At 41.8% G+C, this 15,856-nt stretch overlaps 1 protein-coding gene across 4 annotated transcripts in view; it reads right to left on the minus strand.

Moving 5' to 3' along the window:
• Positions 1 to 2,197: 2,197 nt before the first annotated feature.
• Positions 2,198 to 15,856, minus strand: part of coro2aa (coronin 2Aa) — a 40,140-nt gene continuing 26,481 nt past the window's right edge. For all 4 annotated transcript variants that reach the window (XM_026171277.1, XM_026171275.1, XM_026171276.1 and 1 more), the window contains exons 2-12: positions 12,909 to 13,109; positions 8,630 to 8,746; positions 8,156 to 8,305; positions 7,415 to 7,594; positions 6,696 to 6,812; positions 5,225 to 5,329; positions 5,004 to 5,100; positions 4,333 to 4,445; positions 4,121 to 4,211; positions 3,554 to 3,822; positions 2,198 to 2,722 (exon numbers count right to left, since the gene is read on the minus strand). In XM_026171277.1, coding sequence (XP_026027062.1) covers positions 2,585 to 2,722; positions 3,554 to 3,822; positions 4,121 to 4,211; positions 4,333 to 4,445; positions 5,004 to 5,100; positions 5,225 to 5,329; positions 6,696 to 6,812; positions 7,415 to 7,594; positions 8,156 to 8,305; positions 8,630 to 8,746; positions 12,909 to 13,109 — 1,578 coding nt within the window. In that variant the 3' untranslated portion in view covers positions 2,198 to 2,584. The remainder of the gene's footprint in view (positions 2,723 to 3,553; positions 3,823 to 4,120; positions 4,212 to 4,332; positions 4,446 to 5,003; positions 5,101 to 5,224; positions 5,330 to 6,695; positions 6,813 to 7,414; positions 7,595 to 8,155; positions 8,306 to 8,629; positions 8,747 to 12,908; positions 13,110 to 15,856) is intronic.

Here is a 15,856-nt window from a genome sequence, read left to right on the forward strand (position 1 = left end):
TTTGTCTTTAGGCCCACTGCAGTCTAGACAGCTTAGTTACAAACCTCACCTGCTGGAAATGTACAGACCTCTTATATCATATAACTTAACTCTGTGATACTGACACATTAATGTACATTTACTGGAAAAAAAAAGAATCTGCAGGCGTCTTTTTTGTATGTTTATAACATAGTGGGGCTTAACGACACAAAAAAGTTGGGATGCTGTGTAAAGTAAAGACAGAATGTAATGATTTATAAATCTAATAACCATTTTAAGGAGAAAAAAAAATTAGGGCCATTCTGTATTTAATGGCAGCAATGTGTCTTAAAAGGAGAGCAACAAAAGGAAGAAAGCTAAAAAGCACCAGCTGGAGGAAGACTGCAGCTAATCAGGTTAATTGGCAACAGGTGAGTGACGTGGCTGGGCGCAAAAAGAGGAAGACTTTGAAGATCTCATCATCGACAGCGATTGCACGAATCTGGAGAAATCTCTGTGCGCAAGGCCCAAAAATCAATATTCAGACAGCACTGCATTAAAAACAGATGAGCTCAGGAACACTTCACAGTGATTTCCATCCATAAATGCAGGTTAAAGCTCTACCACGCAGAAAAGAAGCTATATGTATTTAAATGTGAACACCAATGTTGAAAGGTATATTCAGGTTCTAGATTAACACGTGCTCTCCTCAAGATGAGGCTTTTCTTTCAGCTAATCCCTTGTACACTTCAACACGAAAATGCAAAATTGCACATTCCATTTATAACAAAAGCATGGCTTCATAACAGAAGAGTGTGGGAATGGCTGAACTGCAGTCCAGACCTTTGACCAGTATGTGTCTCATCATGAAACAAAAACAACACAGCAGATCCAGGAGTGTTGAGCAGCTGGAAGCCTCGATCGGACCTTCAGTCGCACAAAACTCCAGCAGCTGGTCTCGTCTGTTCCCAGATGTTTACAGGCTGCTGTTAAAAGAATCAGGGATGCTACACAGTAGTAAACAGGACCATTTCCCAACTTTATGAGTCATGCTGCTGCCATCAAATTCAAAATGACCATTTGATTTTCTCAAAGTCTGAGATCTGCAAACCATTGCATTCTGTTCTTACTTATATTTTACACAGCATCACTGCTTTTCTGGAATTGGGTTTCATCCATCCATCCATCCATCCATGGATGGAATCATGTTTGTTCATATTGAAATCAATAGATTACAAACATACACATAAAGACATCTGTAGCTTCTCAGTTTTTTTCAGTGTATATGCGTTCTCCACATTTCAAGCAGATAAGGTTTCTAAACTAAAATCAAGACACTTCATACAGGGGAAACATGCCTGCCTGGGGTTTTCCCTCTGTAGAGTCTTTACACTAAAAAATATAGAAAAATAAAGTCTTGAGATGACTGCTGTTGCGAATTATCTTTAAAAATTCAATTGAGTCAGAATTGAGTTTTGCAATAAAAGAGTCCTGCTTGTTGATTTAATATACCCAGAGAAGAGGATAAATGACCTGGTTAAAACATCTGACTGTTGTCATATTAATGTTATTACAGCTTTATCAGAGCTGTGAGGTACATTTGTGTCCTTTTCAACAGTAGATACCATTTTGCCCTAAAACTGATCAGGTAAATGAAGTATGATCAGAAAGCAGTAGGAAAAAGCAAACAGGGTTTTGTCCTTTTTTTTTTTTTTTTTAACATTTTGCATGCTGTATTTGCCAAAATTACAACAGCAAGTTCAAGTATTTGATTAAATGGCATTTTCTCTGTCCTTATTTTAAAATAAATATAAAAGTCAAGATCCAAACTGCTACATGGCATCAGTTACTGAATTGGCTTACACGTTAACCGCAGCAAAACGGATCATTTCCACCAACTTTCCAGTCATTAAAAGAAATGATAGAAGAATTAAAAACAAATGCAGCTTAATGAGATGGCAGAACACAGCTGGGATCACGAAACAGTCATTCATTCATTTCGCTCTCATTCATGCACACATATCACATCTGTCTGCTGAACTTAAACACAGTCATTTCACTTACAGTAGTTTGAATGTTGGATGAAAAAGAAAACAAAAACAATCAACAGGCATAGAAAATAAACGCAGCGTTATCTCACAATCACACGGGATGTCTGGTGTCCGCCACAACTTTCAAGCAACGCACGCACAGCCACGTCATTCGGTCGACGCGGCACAAACATCCTTTTATCCGTCAACTTAAAAAAAAAAAAAAAAAAAGCGAAAAAATTTCAATGAGCTTGCATAGGGAAGCGTACAAAAGAAATGAGGCAAGGGGGCGAGGATGGTCAAAAGGTGCAGAGAGTTTTAAAAGTATGTACACGAGCAAAGAGATGTGCACCCTGTGTAGAGTCGACAAAACGACAAACTGAAGATAACAACCAAAAAAAAAAGGAAAACAACATAAAATCGAGGCTTGACGGGCCCCTGTGCAGTGAGCGCGTGGGGCTCATTAGAGGAAAACCGGTGAGCCGGGGCCTTACGAAGACTGCGGCAGTTTTAAAAACGGGGTTAAGTAGGTTGGTACACCTGTGTGCGTCTACCCCCGTGAGGAGGTGAGGGTGACTCAGCAATTGGAGAAAGTCTTAAAGTGAGCTCTGACTCTGGGAGTTCTTGATGTTCTTAATCTCCAGCTCCAGCTGTTTGATGCGTACGTCCCTCTGGTTGAGGAGCTCCCTCAGCCGCCTGATTTCCTCCTGCTGCTTGTGGAACTTCAACCGCAGCTGTGGACAAACACACGCACGGGATAAGGAGTTAAACCACGGCTCTTGTGCCCACTGGAGACTCGGGGAACACGTCTGCCTCACTTTTAGGCTACAGGCTCAGTTAAACGTCTCTACTACAAACTGCTGCCGTCAAGGTAAAACAAGCCTCGAGTGGAGAAAAACAATAACTAGTGACACATTCACAGTAAGTGGGGTTTTAATGCTGCGGGCATGCAGTTTTCCACCTGTTTTTACCCCAGCTTTATAATCAAAGATGTAACAGAAACCTGCTGAATCTAAATTTTATCAGTGCATCGTATTTCAAGATGGTACTTCAGTAAAAGCTTCTTTTAAATTTCACACCCGATGCCCTTCCTGATGCAAACTCCAAACGGATTTGTGCCTCCTCTTGTGATCTTGTGATAAGTAAGTGTACTTAATATTTTCCACCACTCATTACTCATGATGGATTTAGTTTGTTGTGCCTCTTTGGCCTCACGTTAAAGCAGTCTGAACCTTCTGAGTGCCACGGCTTCTTCAGGTTTCCTAAAAGTAACTACACAGGACCTAAAAACAGCTCAGTGTCTTTAGCGTACTTTCAGAATTTCTCCTCATTTGTGTATATATCTGTTTACTTGTAACAGTTTATCTTTTTCCAATGACACAACCTTAACTGAAGAATATCCTGGGACATGTACTCGACTTTCAGCGGATAAGTAACAAGTAGGACGCATTTCTATATTTCAAGTCCATTGCAAAGAATAACTGACTAGGATGCAACTAAATATAGCTCATATTGCTTTTACGTCTGCCTTTGTGTGTCTGTGAAAAAGCAAAACCATCCAGCACCTCATTCTCTGTTCTGGGAGGAGAGCAAAGCGTGGCATCTTCTCCGTTGGTGACGGGTGTCTGAATCCTGTCATCCACTGTGTGGCTGCTGTCCTCTTTGCTTTCTTTGGCTTCCAGTTGGTCCTGAATGTAAGCGAGCTGTAGCATGCACGGTCTGCCCTGAGACCTGCGAGTGTCTAGCGAGTTTTCCAGTGAGTTGCCCACTGCCTTCATGTCTGAGAAGGACTCTGCTATTTGACTTCCTGGCTTCAAAGACATTAGCAATGGACCTAGGAAACAAAGGATGCTGATCAGGGATTTAAAAATGGTAAATGGCCTGTATTTATATAGCGCTTTACTAGTCCCTAAGGACCCCAAAGCGCTTTACATATCCAGTCATCCACCCATTCAAACACACATTCACACACATTTAAACACTCATTAGACAAGCTAAAAGACTATTGAAAGGATATTTCATTTACCCACATACAAGTGAAGCACCGGAATATCAAAGGTAACAAATAAATGCAATTTCAGAGGCTACTGGACACAAACAGATCTCACGCACAATCTTTCTTTACTTCTAACCTTTGTCCATGCCACCGAGCCACTCCTCTGCAGTCAGAGCAGGCCTGTTTCCAGCCGTCATTGGATAGAGGTCCTCTTGGTACGACTCCGACTGGAGACACGTGCACGGCAGATTCAGAAAAATATTCGACATTAGGTCTGTGAAATGTGTTCAATTTGGATGTTTGTTTTTCTTTGTGCAGTGGTGTCTGCCATTTTTGTGCAACACTTACCCTGCGGGGTACAATCATAGAAAGAGGCTCGATGAGACTCTTGATTGTCACCAGTTTGTAGAACCTGAAGATTTCACAGGAGCTCACATCGAGGCCTCGCTTCGGCATCACACCTGCAGGTTAACACACAGACGCACACAGATTGTATTCATTCTATTTTCAGCATCAATATTAGTCAAGGTAAGATGTACTGTATTTATATGGGGACTCAAATCTTATTTTTTAAAAACACACTTTCCTCTGTCACAAGGAAATTCACCTGCAGGCAGAGCAGCAGGCAGTTAAAGGTTAACCTGTATCAGAGTAACTTTATAAAGCAGAGCCACTACAGTCCACTACACTAAGTGCTTTGGGAGATTCTAATATACATTTTAACCACAACAAACAGGTGAAATAACAAATCTATCAAGTGCACATGTGACTTTTTTGCTGCCTGTACACCTGACCTGAGCCACAACCCCTTCGATCAGCTGTTTTGGCTATGCAAATATTGGAGGCTTATTTGCACAGCAAATTTGCTTAAAGGTGCACAGTGTCATCACAGTAGGCAGAGTTTCCAAACAGGGTTCAACTGTCACGTCTTTTATTAACACTCACTTTAGGAAATAATGTGTCGGTGACATTAATAAAGTTTAAAATTGAGCGCGTGTTTATGTGCGTGTGTTCCTTACCCAGTCCTTTCTGAGGTAGTTGTGAGCGGTACTCTGTTAAGAAGTGAATGTATGGTTTTTCTGTGCTGATCTCATAGTACCTGATATTTCCATCACCCTAAAAAGATAAAAAGCGTAAGTCTCTGTAACAGTAATAAAGAATATTTTCTGTATGAAGCTTTTAATATGATTGTTATGATTTGTTTGGGGTTTTTTTTTTTTAACATGTTTCAGAGTCCCACCTTCCCAGCAAGGTAGAGCATGTGTGTGTCGGGGTCGTAGAAAGGAAAAATGACCCCCGACGAACCGTCCAGGTTGTCTTCCAATAAAGGCGCGGACAGATCATCCTACAAACACACACGAGGATCAAAAACGTGTTAAAACACAAGACCTACGCGGCGCTGATGTAAACAACATACAGAAAATATCAAAACACTGACTGAAATCCAATGCTCCCTAAGAAGCACTCTGCAGCGGCGAATTAAAAACACTGAGCGCTCAATCCCTAATCCGAGCTTTGCCTTAATCCTCCACCCACGATACGCTCTAAATCATCACAACACGCCGGCCTGGCACACCAACTATTACTACTACTAGACTACTATGTGTGATGAGACTGGGTGATGACATAATCGCGATGTGACAAATAACTTTGGCTCCACTTGAACACGGGAATCAGTGAGCTGCTCAGGTAAACGTGCAGGGTTGCTGAACTGGTGCATTTCATCCACTAGGTGGCAGAGTTGCACTTGTGACAGGCTCGAGAGGTGTTTGGTAGTGAAGGAAGTATTCTGAGATATCATTAATACAACAACTTCTGACTTTACAAGAAAAAGAAATCCTCAAATGTTGTCAGAAAAACGCTACAAAAAATGTTTCCTCTGTGCAAAAAAGGTCAGAACATGAACCTGGCTGCACATCAGATAATTTCACAGGTAAGAAAACTTTATCTCAAAGCTCAGGGGTTTAAATGATGTAGGCCAGGAAATGAAGCTGCCAAAAGTCATGACCTCTCCAATGGTGACGTAATATGCTGACCATTACTTCACTCGTGTTACTATTAATACTCTGTAAGCTTAGATTTCACTTATTTGTGGCCCTTCTGTTGTTGCCAATTTCCCGATTTCTCCTCCTCCTGCAGTCCTGCTAAATTCCCTGGATATAAGTGTTCAATATATTAAACTTAGTACAAATTATTCACACCAGCCTGACTATTTTTAGCCAAGACTGCCCCCAAGGAACAGGGTGCTCTCATTATTCCAGCATCCAGACCAGCAGGTAAGCGCTGAGCTCACAATTACAATTGTTTACACGAATGCTTGTGCTGCGATATTTATTATCCAGAGTCTGTCCTGTCTTTGCAAATCCTCGTCAGAATGATCCTAATTTGATCAGAAATATCTACAAGTTTAACAAGTAATCGATGTGAGGAGTGTCGACTGACAAAAAAAACAAAACAAACACCCCCACCAGACATTTGCTGACATTAATGCTTTTCTTCATCAATTAGCTATTTCAATTAATATTCTATTAGTAAACATGTGTTCAATGTAAATAAACACGTGTGTGAGATCTCAAAAATGCCATTTTTACTATGAACATTTCTCTTTTTTCTCAACCTTTTGCTTTGCTACAAAAAACACAAAAGCTTTTTGTAAAATTGTGATATTTTGTTGCAAATGTCTTGCTGCATTGCTCTGTAACGTCTCTCACCTGATCCCACAGTGCTATCTGCCGATCATTGTAGCGCGACGTTCCCGACGTGAGAAGCATCTTGGTGTTTCCCAGGATCAGCACTTTACTGGCTCTGTGCGTCTTGCAGCTGCTTTCCTGCAAACGTGACACAGTACACATGACGTGCAGCATTAATCAATGAACCCCGATGAACATTTATGCCACTTATAAGTCATATAAAGAGGTTTGTGTTACACCACTGGGATGTAATATGTGTAGGAGTTCCCTGACTGGGCAAAGGAAGCAAGAAAAGACTGATGAACAGTGTGTGAATCACTGGCTGGTGACCCAGTGGGCTGTGGGGCTACTCTGTTATCCAGGCCAGGCCAGAGGTATCAATTCTGGCTGTGTGGTGCTGGATGAGTGCCTGGGTGCCCACGCAGGGAGCGGAGGGGGCAGTAACAAGTAGGGAACTCCCACTTATGTAATATTTGCTGTGATGCTACTGTGGACCAAACGCAGGCTTACAGTTCAATAATTTTCTTTTACAAATGAGAGCCAGTTTAGACAGATTGTCACATGGACTGAACTTCCTACTGTTAAACGATACCATTTGCAGCTTCTGACTGAGGTAATTAAGCTTAAGTCTGAGTCTTCCACCTAAAATCAAAGTGTTTAAATTCAGATCACTTGCTGTTTTTCCCCCATTACAAAAAAAAGGGAAGATAAGAGAAGTGCACACGTGCACACAGCAGTACCCGCAGCAGCGTTCCAGAGCGCGACTCCATCAGGCGGACTTTCCTGTCCTTGCAGGCGGTAGCAAGAAGACTTCCATCTGTATTGAAAGACATGGACAAGACAACATCTGGGTGGTGACTGATGGTCCGCACGGGGTTCTTTATCACCGGCTCCGGACAGTCCAGGTTCCAGATCATTATCTGGAGGCGGAGAAACACACAGAGATCAACGCAGGTGGTTAGGCCAAGAAGTCAGACACATTAAAGGGTGGAAAGTAACTGGTGGTGTGCTACAAGTAAACCACATACGATTAAGCCGCTCAGAGGGCCGAGTAATTACAGAGAGTGGTACATAACGGTTGTGCGAATGGACATAACAGTGCATACTTTGCTTATCTCAAAGGAATTTGTGCTATTGCACTCAGCTGTGTGGATGAAAAGAGGCAGAATTGTTTAAACATGGGAGGCCAGCATGTGTGCAAATACAGGCAGTAACTGGAGCACGTATCTCTGGAGTTAAGACATCGCACCTACGGCCCAAAACGATCTGAATACTTAGGCTAACAAACAAAGTGCTCGTGATGCTGTGTAATGTAATATCAGAAATCTTTACAGGTCAGTTCAGTGTGAACTGCAGGGCTGCACTGTGACAGATAAGTGCTCTCGGTTTAGGTCACAGTGCTTTCGGAGTTCATGCCTCGTTATCTTATTGTCTATAAATGACTCCAGGCTTGTGTAAGAGGTGGTGTGTGTGTGTGTTACCTGGTAGTCATAGGCAGTACTGAAGAGGATGTTGTTAGCAGTTGGGTGCCACTCGATGAGGCCCACTCTGCGACTGTGACCCTGGAGCTCCTTCCACGGTACTGTAATATTTTTATACACACCGTGAGGAGGGATTTCCCACACTTTAACCTACAAACACACACAAAGAGGACCAAATTGATGAAGATCCGTGCCAGAAACAAACCATCTCTTTCTCAATCCACAAAGAACAGCCAACAGAGAAAGACATTTAAAACAAATAGCCTGAAACTAGGTTTTTTCCTCTCTCTCTACAGTGATTTGTTCTGAGCATCTGCCAGGTCAGAGCTGAGGAATGTGAGGAATGACTTCTAGCTCCTTTCTGAAGGCTATAAAATGATCTCCCTGCTGCAACATGCTCAAATCCCATGAAAATGACAACACGTCAGTAAACCTCACTGAAAATGGACTCTGTGTGCGTTCCGGTGTACAAACCGTGGCGTCCTCGGAGCAGGAGGCGATGCAGCAGTCGTTGAAGGGATTCCATTTGATGTCTAACACGTTGCCCCTGTGGCCCGACACTCGAGGTTGCTGAGGGTCCACTTTACCCGTCTGGCAAAATTTAAAACACAAAACATGGACATTAGGGAAAATCACAATATTTTTCCTCTTGGAAACAAAAGTGAAACCACTAATCAGCTGCTCGCTACACTGTGGAATGAGAAATCCTTCTCCTCACATATCCTGTTATGAATAATCGGGCCCCATCTTATCTCACAGACGGACGGACGCCCTCTCTACTTTTAAAGCTTACAGTTAGGGCTGATTCAGGTGACCTTGAACTTTAGTTATGCTAAAATAGGCCTGGGCTGCTGAGGCCTCCCATGATGCCCTGTGTGTTCCTTGTTCACTCACCTTTTTTTCCACATTTATTTGTTTATACACCACTTTGCATTTAATCATTAGTTATCATTAATCTCCGTCTCTCTGCGTGTCTTTTGTCCCATCTTTCTCTCCACACCCCCAACTGCTCATGACAGATGGCTGCAACTCCCTGAGCCAGGTTCTGCTGGAGGTTTCTTCCTGTTAAAGGGGAGTTTTTCTTTCCCATGGTCACCAACTGCTTGCTCATAGGGAGATGTCTGATAGTTGGGGTTTCCTTTCTACTTTTGTAGGTTCTTTACTTTATAATATACAGCATCTTACACACACACACACACACACACACACACACACACACACACACACACACACACACACACACACCCTGAGAAATAATATAGGTCGGGTTGACCCAGCCCACAGTGACTTGAATGGCATGGAAAGTCGTAGTGTAGGGTTAAGAGGAGTTCCCGGTTAAGTTAGGATGCAGATTTCCCACAGAAGTCTAAATCAAGCTTTATCCTTTATCTACAGTAACTGGCATGTAGTGACCATAACCCGAGCTGCACAGAACCAACATATAGAGGAAGGAAAGAGACGAAAAACAAAAAAGACAGCCTATTTAAAAACATGCAAAATAACAATTTTGCACTATACTGTACATTAAAACAAACTGTGCCAGCAGTCCCCTGAAGTGCCCTTGAAGGTTATGTTCGTAAAAATCACAGAACTGGTGTCTGTAATTTCAGAGTTTTTTTGTAGCTCAATCCAAGAAGTCGAGCTGCCCACATAAAAAGCAGTTTCCTTGACCTCTGTGCAGCCTTGTTACAGAGTTTGGAGAGCTCAGGCTGCCTCTATATACTTCTAACAGCTGAACTTTTTCTTTTGGCCAATTGTGGGCAGCGATAACCTATCGACGTTAAACTGAGTGAATGTATGATAGAATAACATTAGCATTCACCTGGAGTTGCATTTGTCGTCAGCCAATGAATTCAACTGTTTTTGTTTGGGGGGGGGGGGGGTTTCTCTACCAACTCCTCTGGGAAAATATCGGGATTTAGCTGCTAAGTGATGCTAAATAGGCAGTCAGCTATGTTAAAACCTAAAACTGATGAGAAATGAGAACAAAACACGAACAACAAAAGCCCAGACAGGCACTAAAAGACGTAGACTTTTGCTTTAATCTGAGTGAAACTGCAGATTTGGCGTTAATATCTGCAGGTCTGCCTGTATAAACATCTTCTTACGCACTGAGTGAATTTGGTGCTTATAAGTATTCCATCTATTTAGTCACAGCTCATCATAAACAGACTCATAATGGACAATTTAAAAAAAAAGAAATCAAACCAGGAGAGCCAACATTTCAGTCTGAGATGATACTGCTGCATTATGCAGCTAAGTAATCTGTAATGTAGCAACTCCACACCAGATTTTTCTTTTCCCCTTTACTTTGAGACTTGTACCTTGTGGCTACAACCACACTCGAGTGACATCCCTTGAGGACGTTTATGAGAGCTGCCTCTGGAACCACCAAAGGTAAGTGAAAATTCCATGTATCTAAACACGACGTGCTGACATGTGCAGGTTAGGGCGGGTATTTTCAGTCAAGAAAAAAAAAAGCCAACTCTACATGACAACATGACAACTAACTACTCAGACTGAAGGTGGAATTACACAAACTGTTTTTAACAGACACACAATGATACTCGTACAACGCGGAAGATTTTCCGCCTCAACAAGCCGGCTAATTGTTCCATTCGTATAAGCCGAAGCTCCTTTAAACTGACATTCCTGCTCAATAATCTAGCCTGTAGGTGCGTAAGGTGTGTTTGAAACAAGAAAATGACGTAACCATTATTTAAACTTCCAGCGAGCCCAACGCATGCACGCAAAAAAGTATTACATCTGCTCCTGTTTTTATATGCATTAACTACTTTCGTCACAGAACAACAGCTCATCTGTAACAGGCAGAGGTGGGATGTGGAGGCGATTGAGGGGAGGGAGTGCTGAAATTTCACATCCTTTGAATAGTGAAACGGAGGGGAAGAGAGGGGTCAGAACGTGAGTTATGTCATTCCTAAGCTCCTATGCAACTCTTACACATGCCAGGAGGATGGTGATAACTCAAACAGAGAGGCAAAGTAAAGAGAGGTGTGGAGCTTGATGAATCCCTCTGGACTGGAGATGTACAGAGAGACAGAGGATCTGTTTAGAACGTGAGGGCCGACTTTTATTTGTTCTGCTGTTGTGGCTGACATCAGCAGTGGATGTCATAACACGCATAAATCATGTGTGAAAGAGTGAAGGGGGAATGAGACAGACTAATGATGTGATATTTAGGTTGTAGCACATGAGCAGCCAGGGTTGTACTTTATTTAGAGATTCTTCAGGCTGTGTTAATGCTGAGCTATTTATAATCAGACCCAGGTGTGTATATCCATGCAGGGAGAACAAAAAAGAAGAAAGAGATGGTGAACAATTAGCAGAGACAATTCTGCCCTCCAAAACGTTCACTTTATCTGAGGTTAGAAGAAAAATGCTGAGAAGCAAGAGCTTTTTGGCTGATCTTTGCTCAAACATGTGCGAAATCTTTAGCGTGGTGAAAGTTCAGAAGGGCCATTTTGTTTTTGAATATATCTGTGAAACCAGAAAAGGAACAATCACGCGAATCCATTTTGAATATCACTACAGTCTATAGTGCTCTCAGAACAGTTTTTTCAATAAATTTGGATAATGCAACCCTTGTGCTCTCTTGGGAAACAAGTTAAAGTTTGAAGAAATTGATTTTTAAAAAAAAAATGCAGACATCTGGGAAACCTTTTTAAAACAGCCTAAAAAAATGAAGAAAAAGAAAGCGATGGAAAAATTGTTTGATTTTTTTTGTGTGGAAATCCTAATTTGTTTGATAAGGCCTCAATCACGCTTTCCTCAACTGGCTGCTGAGTGGTTGCTAAAGGTCACGTGCTGTTGCTAGATGGCATTGGTCACAAAGAAAGTGCTGCACGAATTCTTTTAGTTACTAGCGTATTCCCACAGTCGCCTGTAGTTTGTATAGAAGACGCAGACTCGTCTGCAAACACTCTTCAACTACTCACCAAGTGGTAGTGAAACTGTGAAAATGTAACACAAACAGGAAATGCAGACCATGTCAAGTACCCTCTTTGTGCCTGATCTCACCCAGCAACCACTTGCAAACCAGTTGGGGAATACACATTTTTCCCTAGCATTTGTTGCTTGCCAGGAGGGCCCTGACCTGTCTGTAGATCTGCATGTCTGAGGCCTTAGATATTAACAGCAATGTGACATGATGCTAAGGAACAACTAATGCTCATACAGTTAATCCAGTGTTTCTTTGTTCTAATAACTGAGATCATGTTTGTTTGCTTTTGCCTTCAATTTATCAACAGTAAGAGATGAAGCTGTCTATGCCATTGCTAGTCAAAAGAAGCAATTTTTAAGAACCACATTAAAGTGAGCTTTTTCACTTTATCTTCTGAGAAATGTGACAAGAGACAGCATTTCTGCAGACCAACTACCTGTACACCTAAAATCTCTTCCATAATGTCACAACTTTTTGCTCACCGTTTTTTGTTTAATATATGGACTTCATCTGTAACCCAGCCAAAAAAAATCCTCAGATTTGCTGAGATGTTGTTTCATTGGGACAACAGCTGCCACTTAGAAATAAAGCAGACACACAGTATTTGAGTCATTCCTAACTTTGAGGAGTCAGAGGTGCTCAGTTTAGGTCTTTTGTCTGACTGGAACAACACAAGTGGGGAAAAAATGGCACCTTATTCTTGTGTCTTCTCTGCATTATGAGGTAAATGCTGACATACTGCTCATGTCGTGGCTCATGCCTGTGAACCTGATGCGAGGTACAGATACTCACATGATGGACAGACAGGACCAAGAAGGCCCCTCCTCCAGCACACTCAGTGATGACAGCCAGGAAACGTGGGTTGATCGCACAGAAGCTGTTGTCCTGCACACTGCGTGTGATTGGCACGCCATCAAAGCAGTTCTCCTTGGTGGCGGCCTTACCAAACACGTGGCGGAACTTGGAGCTGCGGTACTGAGGACGCCATGTCATCTGAGGGAAGGGCGAGGAGAAGAGAGGTCAGCCAAGGAGAGCCATCCATCGCATAGTTATGAAGACAGAGGATTTTATAGGCACTAAGCCTCCTGGTCCACGAGCACAGGAGGGTATTATTTAATGGTAGATGCAATAAAACAGGGAAATGATAACAAAACTAACACTCGCTGCTCCATAAGAAGTACAAAATTAAAAAAAACTCTTACAGCGTTCGCCTTATCTCATACTTTGTGACACAGACCTTTCAGATCAAAGCAGCGATGGCTTCACTGGTAAACCATAAAACAATAAAAGCAGCACAGATTTTATTTCAGTATCAGAGGTGGTCAGCCACGTCTCAGATAAAAAGCATGACACAGAAACCAGCGTGTTAAAGTATAAACAATAAAATAAAAACATGTTCTGCAGGGTTACTGCAGCATCTATGGACCATCAAACAAACAGTAAAAGGGGGGTTAACTTAATTAAGGAATGACACCATATGCATCATGGCAGACGGATGTATGAAGGGTTGCTCTTTAACCAAAATGTAGTTCTCAAACTCACTGACAGAAAGTGTACACTAAACATCATTCAAAGGAATTAAAAACCGCTTTGAAGGTAGAAAAATTTTCTGTTGTAAACAACAAAAAGTTTTTACCTTAAATATCTGCTAATGACTTTTTTCTAACTTATGTGGGCCATTTTGCCCCTATTTAATATGAACTAGGTGCACATAGGTAGGAAAAGTGGGGTTAAAGATCAATAACATGAGCAAAGAGACAAGTCCACCAGGGAAGTCTGCTGTCTACAGTCCATGTAAGTATGCACCATCAGCTCTATCTATTCCAAAATATGTGCACTGACTTTATCACGTCCCAGGTCCCAGTCACGCAAGCCTACAGACTCGTTAACAACCAGTCGCTAGTGTAAAATGTGTATTCTCCGAATGGTTACAGTGGTTGGTGGCAATCATTGTTAAATCCATTGCTAAAACACTAAAACTCAAATAAGCCTATAGACCAGTCAGTGACCCCTTCACTCAACCACCAGTCGCTATGGAAAAGTGTATACTCCTGGATCTGTTGGGGAGTGGTGGCTCGAATTTGCTTGTGTGAAAATCGCTGCACCAAAAACCTCCTTTTGGTCACTACCAGGTTACCAAGGTTGCTAGTAGTTTGCATGGAAAAGAACTTGCAAATTACTCAGAGTGGTAGTGAAATGGACACAGTTTCCCTTCAAAGAAAAAGCTGCACCTTTACCACTACAGCAGTAATGCACAACTTTTACTCTGAGGTCAAACCATCTCTTTTTCCGGTTAGTATCACATTTTTTCAACTTTTACTGCCGCTTGCAGAGTAATGAGAGTATCTATTGGTGACCGTGGTATCCTGCCAGCAACTAAAACGATCACATGGTGGGTTTTGGATCAGAACCCTCTATGCAACGAGGTAGCATGTTACTGTACTAAATTTAGTAATTATATTAATTACTATTACATTGTTACTTTCAAGGAATACCCATGTTTCCCTAGCGACCAGTGGTTACCGGGTAGATCACTGATTGGACTTGTGGCCTGTGCGACTGAGGCATTAACGTAAAATGTCAAGTAGGACAAAGAGGGAAAATACTCAGGTCAACCTCAGGACACAAGCTGTCTCAAGCCAAAAAGTGCATAACTCGTGGCGTTCCACAGGGTAGTATTTTAGTCCCATTTTTATTACCATTACGTGTTAATGGATGTAGGTTTTGCTTGTTTTTATATGCCAATTATTTAGTGTTTCTTTTCCAAGGAGACTGTGGTTAAACAATTTCTGAGCAAACCGCCCGGCAGTAACTGGTAGATAACTTCTCACTTCATTTGGAAATAGGCTACAGTGCTTGGGTTCCATGTAATAAGTCAGCACAACGTATTAAATAATGATGTAATGAAACAAGTCCACAAACAGACACATCATCATTTTATTGTTTTTTGGCCATTTAAGGTCGGCGTACTTCTAGCGAGCATCCAAACTACAATATAAAAACAGTATGTAGTGCATTGACAGTGAGTTGCTCTCCATGTTAGTACTTCAAAGCATCCAAGAAAGAGTTACATCTAAAAATAGATAAAGACACCACTGAGCTACTGAACATGAACGAAATGTATCAAGGTAGAAAATGTGAGCAGCTCAGAGCTTCATTTTTAACAACCATCTTTGATCTATTTTAAGCACATCTGGTTTTATTTTTAGGCTTATAAAGCTAGTTATGAAAGGCTAACTAGAAGTGTAACAATCTACCTACTGGAAATGGTTGGGAGAACATTTTCACTTTCGCTTTTGTTCCATATGAGCTCATCTGTGTATATGTTGTGAATGACAATATCCGCAGTAAAGATTTTAATTGTATTTGTATCACATACACATGCTTTTTCCTAACCAGTGTCATCAAAATGTATTACAGCTCTCAATAAAGTCTACTACATTTAATGTATAAGGAGTGAAAAACCTGCAATACTTTCCCAATCCGGACTCTCTTTTTAGCCGCTTCCCCTTAAGCCAGTCGATGCATATGTCATTATTGTGAGAGATAAGTGGCTCTGCTCCACTGGGACGAGGTCTGGCCAGCCAGCATGTCTGCTCTGCTGCTCTGGCTGGCTTTCCGCCTGCCTGCTGCATGGTCATTACTTATGAATTAGGGGTGGAGGCGGCTGATGGACAAGAACGCAAAAATGGATTCAACCAACAAAGTATAGTAAATGGAGAGAGCGATTAGAGAGCTAC

This window comes from Astatotilapia calliptera, chromosome 6, assembly GCF_900246225.1.
Source record: "Astatotilapia calliptera chromosome 6, fAstCal1.2, whole genome shotgun sequence".
Lineage (NCBI taxonomy): Eukaryota > Metazoa > Chordata > Actinopteri > Cichliformes > Cichlidae > Astatotilapia > Astatotilapia calliptera.